Source organism: Eimeria tenella, genomic scaffold (genome assembly GCF_000499545.2).
Source record: "Eimeria tenella Houghton genomic scaffold, Eth_scaff1343, whole genome shotgun sequence".
Taxonomy (NCBI): domain Eukaryota; phylum Apicomplexa; class Conoidasida; order Eucoccidiorida; family Eimeriidae; genus Eimeria; species Eimeria tenella.
This window is the reverse complement of record NW_013543807.1, coordinates 1-2,893: the sequence shown is the minus strand read 5'-3', so window position 1 is coordinate 2,893 and position 2,893 is coordinate 1. Positions and strand designations below refer to the sequence as shown.

Genomic DNA, 2,893 nt, shown 5'->3' with positions numbered 1-2,893 from the left:
TCTCCGCTCGTGCTGCTGCTGCGGCTGCGGCTGCTGCTGCTGCTGCTGCTGCTGCTGCTGCTGCTGCTGCTGCTGGTGCTGGCGGCTCGGGCAAAGAACGATCGGGGGAGAGCGTCGGCGGCATAAAGGCGCTTTTTTGTTTTGCAAAGATCAAAATTTTCACTTAAATGCTTTTTATTTTGAAAAGGTTTGGGGAGAAGGAGCAGAAGGCAGCAGCAGCAGCAAGTTTGGCGTTGGGGCCCCACAGCTGACGAGCTGCAGCCGCTGAGATGGCACGGCAGCAGCAGCAGCTGCTGCTGCTGTGTGCCTTGCTGTGCATGCAGCTGCTGCAGTGTGCAATTACGACGCAAGCTCAGCATGACAGCAGCACCAACCGCAGCAGCAGCAGCAGCAGCAGCAGCGCGCAGGTGCAGCATCAACAGCAAGGCGCCGCCTACAGCCCTCCCCCTGCTGCCGCCGGCAATGATCCCAACTTAAAAAGACTCTCTTTGGGGGTCCCCCCAGCAGCAGCAGCAGCAGGTCTGTCTGTGTGGGGTTTTGCTTCTGGTGTACAGGGAGCAGCAGCTCCTTCAGGTGTACAGGCAGCTCCTTCAGGTGTACAGGCAGCTCCTTCAGGTGTACAGACAGCTCTCTGGGCCGGCTCTGCTCCCGAAGAGGGGCCTATGGGGACTGGGTCTGCAGCAGTGCCGCCTGCTGCTGCTGCTGCTGCTGCTCCCGCTGCTGCAGCGGCTGCGTGGGTCCCCCAGGCGCAGCAGCAGCAGCAGCAACAGCTCGTGTCGGGGCCCCAGGGGATCTGGCAGCAGCTGCTGCTGGTGGCTGTAGATGTGGATGGAACTGTTCTTTACAAAAAGCTGCCAGAGGGGCCCCCGGGGGCCCCCCAGGTCCCTTGTGGGGACAGCACGGACGCGCTATTTGCTGCTGCACGTGCTGCAGCAGCAGCAACTGCAGCAGCAGCAGAAACGGACCCCAACGCCGCTGCTGCAGCAGCAGCAGCAGCAACAGCATCCTTCGATGCCACAGCAGCAGAGGCTGTACGCGTCTACAGCTCCGGCTATGCTGCTATCATCAACGGCTTCCTGCAGCAGCAGCAGCAGCAGCAGCAGCATAATCACAACCAGCAGCAGCAGCACCAGCAGCATAATCACAACCAGCAGCAGCAGCACCAGCACGGCCAGCAGCAGCAGGAGCAGCAGCACGACCAGGACCAGCAGCAGCAGCAGCAGCACGACCAGAACGCACAGCAGCAGCACCAGCAGCAGCCCAACCAGAACCAGCAGCAGCAGCACCAGCAGCAGCCCAACCAGAACCAGCAGCAGCAGCCGCAGCAGCAGCAGCAGCAGCTTCAGCAGCAGCAGCAGCAGCAGCACTTTTGGGGCTGCGTGTCTGGGCTGCTGCATGCATTAGACAAATATGAGCAGCAAATGGCTTCGACGCAAAACACCAAAAAACTCCTCAAGGGAATTCGAAATAGTAAATTTTTTAATTTTTTAATTTTAGTTATTTTATGTTTTTATTTTAATTGTTTTATTTACTTTGATTTATTAATTCCTTTTAACTATTTAATTCCTCATTTTTAGTTTATTCTTTCTGTCTATTTAATCCTTTTTATTTCTTTTATTTGTTTGATTGTTTCGTTTCTTTTTATTTTTTTGACTGTTTTATATCTCTTTATTTTTTATTTATTTAATTTTTTATTATTTATTTAATTCTTTTATTTATTTAATTCTTTTTGTTTCTTTTCATTGGTTTAGTGTTTTTGTTTCTTTGTGTTCATTTGGCTTCTCTAGAATTCTTTTTAATTCATTTAATTTCAATTTTATCTAGTTTTTATTCACTTTAATTTTAATTTAATTTTAATTCAATTTTAATTTAATTTAAATTAATTTTATTTTATTGTTTTTTGTCCCCACTTTCAAATCCCTCCAATTCTCAAATTCTCCTCTCAACTCCTTTTCACAAATCAAATTAAATAAAATAAAGTTAAATTAAATTAAATTAAATTAAATTAAATCAAATTAAATTGAACCAAATTAAAGCAAATGAAGATAAATTAAATCAGTTTAACTTAATTTAATTTGATTTAATTTAATTAATCTAATTAATTAATTAATCTATTTGTTTTAATTAATTTAATTTAATTTAATTAAATTAATTTAATTTAATTTCATTTTTTATTTGTTTTACTTTTAGGCGATATTGACAACTTGGTTTTCTCTCCCGAAAGTCCAACTCAAACGCCACGGCCAGCAGCACTTGAGGTAAATATATTTTTATTTTTATCCAATTTAATTTTATTTATTTATTTATTTTAGTTAATTTAAGTTACTTGTTTATTTTAATTATTTTACTTGTTTATTTATTTATCTTCATTCATTCAGTTGTCTAATTTTATTTTGTTCAGTTTGCGTTCTGTTATTGTATTTTGTTCTTTATTTTTTCAATTTCTGTTTATTTGTTTTATTTGTTTTTTATTTCGTTTGTATTTATTTTAAATATAATTTTGATTTGTCTTTGATTTCATTTATTTTTAGTTTCTTTTTTAAAATACCATTTCAGTTTTTTTCAGTCATTATTACATTTCCTCATTTTCTTTTTTCTTTCTTCTTTTTCTTTTTTCTTTTTTGATTTTTAGTTTTTGAAATCCATTTGTTGTCTGTTTTTATTTTTGCTGTTTTGCTGCTTCTTTTGTTTTCCTCTTTTGCATTTTATCTTCGTTGGCGCGTCGCTGCTGCTGCTGCTGCTGCTGCTGCAGACGCTGCTGCGTTTGCTGCAGTTTGGAGTTCCTGTGTCTTTCATTTCTTTGGCCTGGAGCAGCAGACTGGTGACCCAGGCGCTGCGGCGGCTTCTGGGTCTCGTGCTGCGGCAAGAGCTGCTGCCAAACCCCAGCAGCAGC

At 42.5% G+C, this 2,893-nt stretch overlaps 1 protein-coding gene across 1 annotated transcript; it reads left to right on the top strand.

Annotated features, from left to right (window-relative positions):
• Positions 1-269: 269 nt before the first annotated feature.
• ETH_00022775 (uncharacterized protein) lies at positions 270-2,543 on the top strand (the record flags this gene model as incomplete). The annotated part of the gene is made up of 3 exons (XM_013379046.1): positions 270-1,470; positions 2,191-2,258; positions 2,532-2,543. 3 exons carry the CDS (start codon positions 270-272, stop codon positions 2,541-2,543), a joined length of 1,281 nt encoding a protein of 426 aa, XP_013234500.1.
• Between the last annotated feature and the right edge of the window lie 350 nt (positions 2,544-2,893).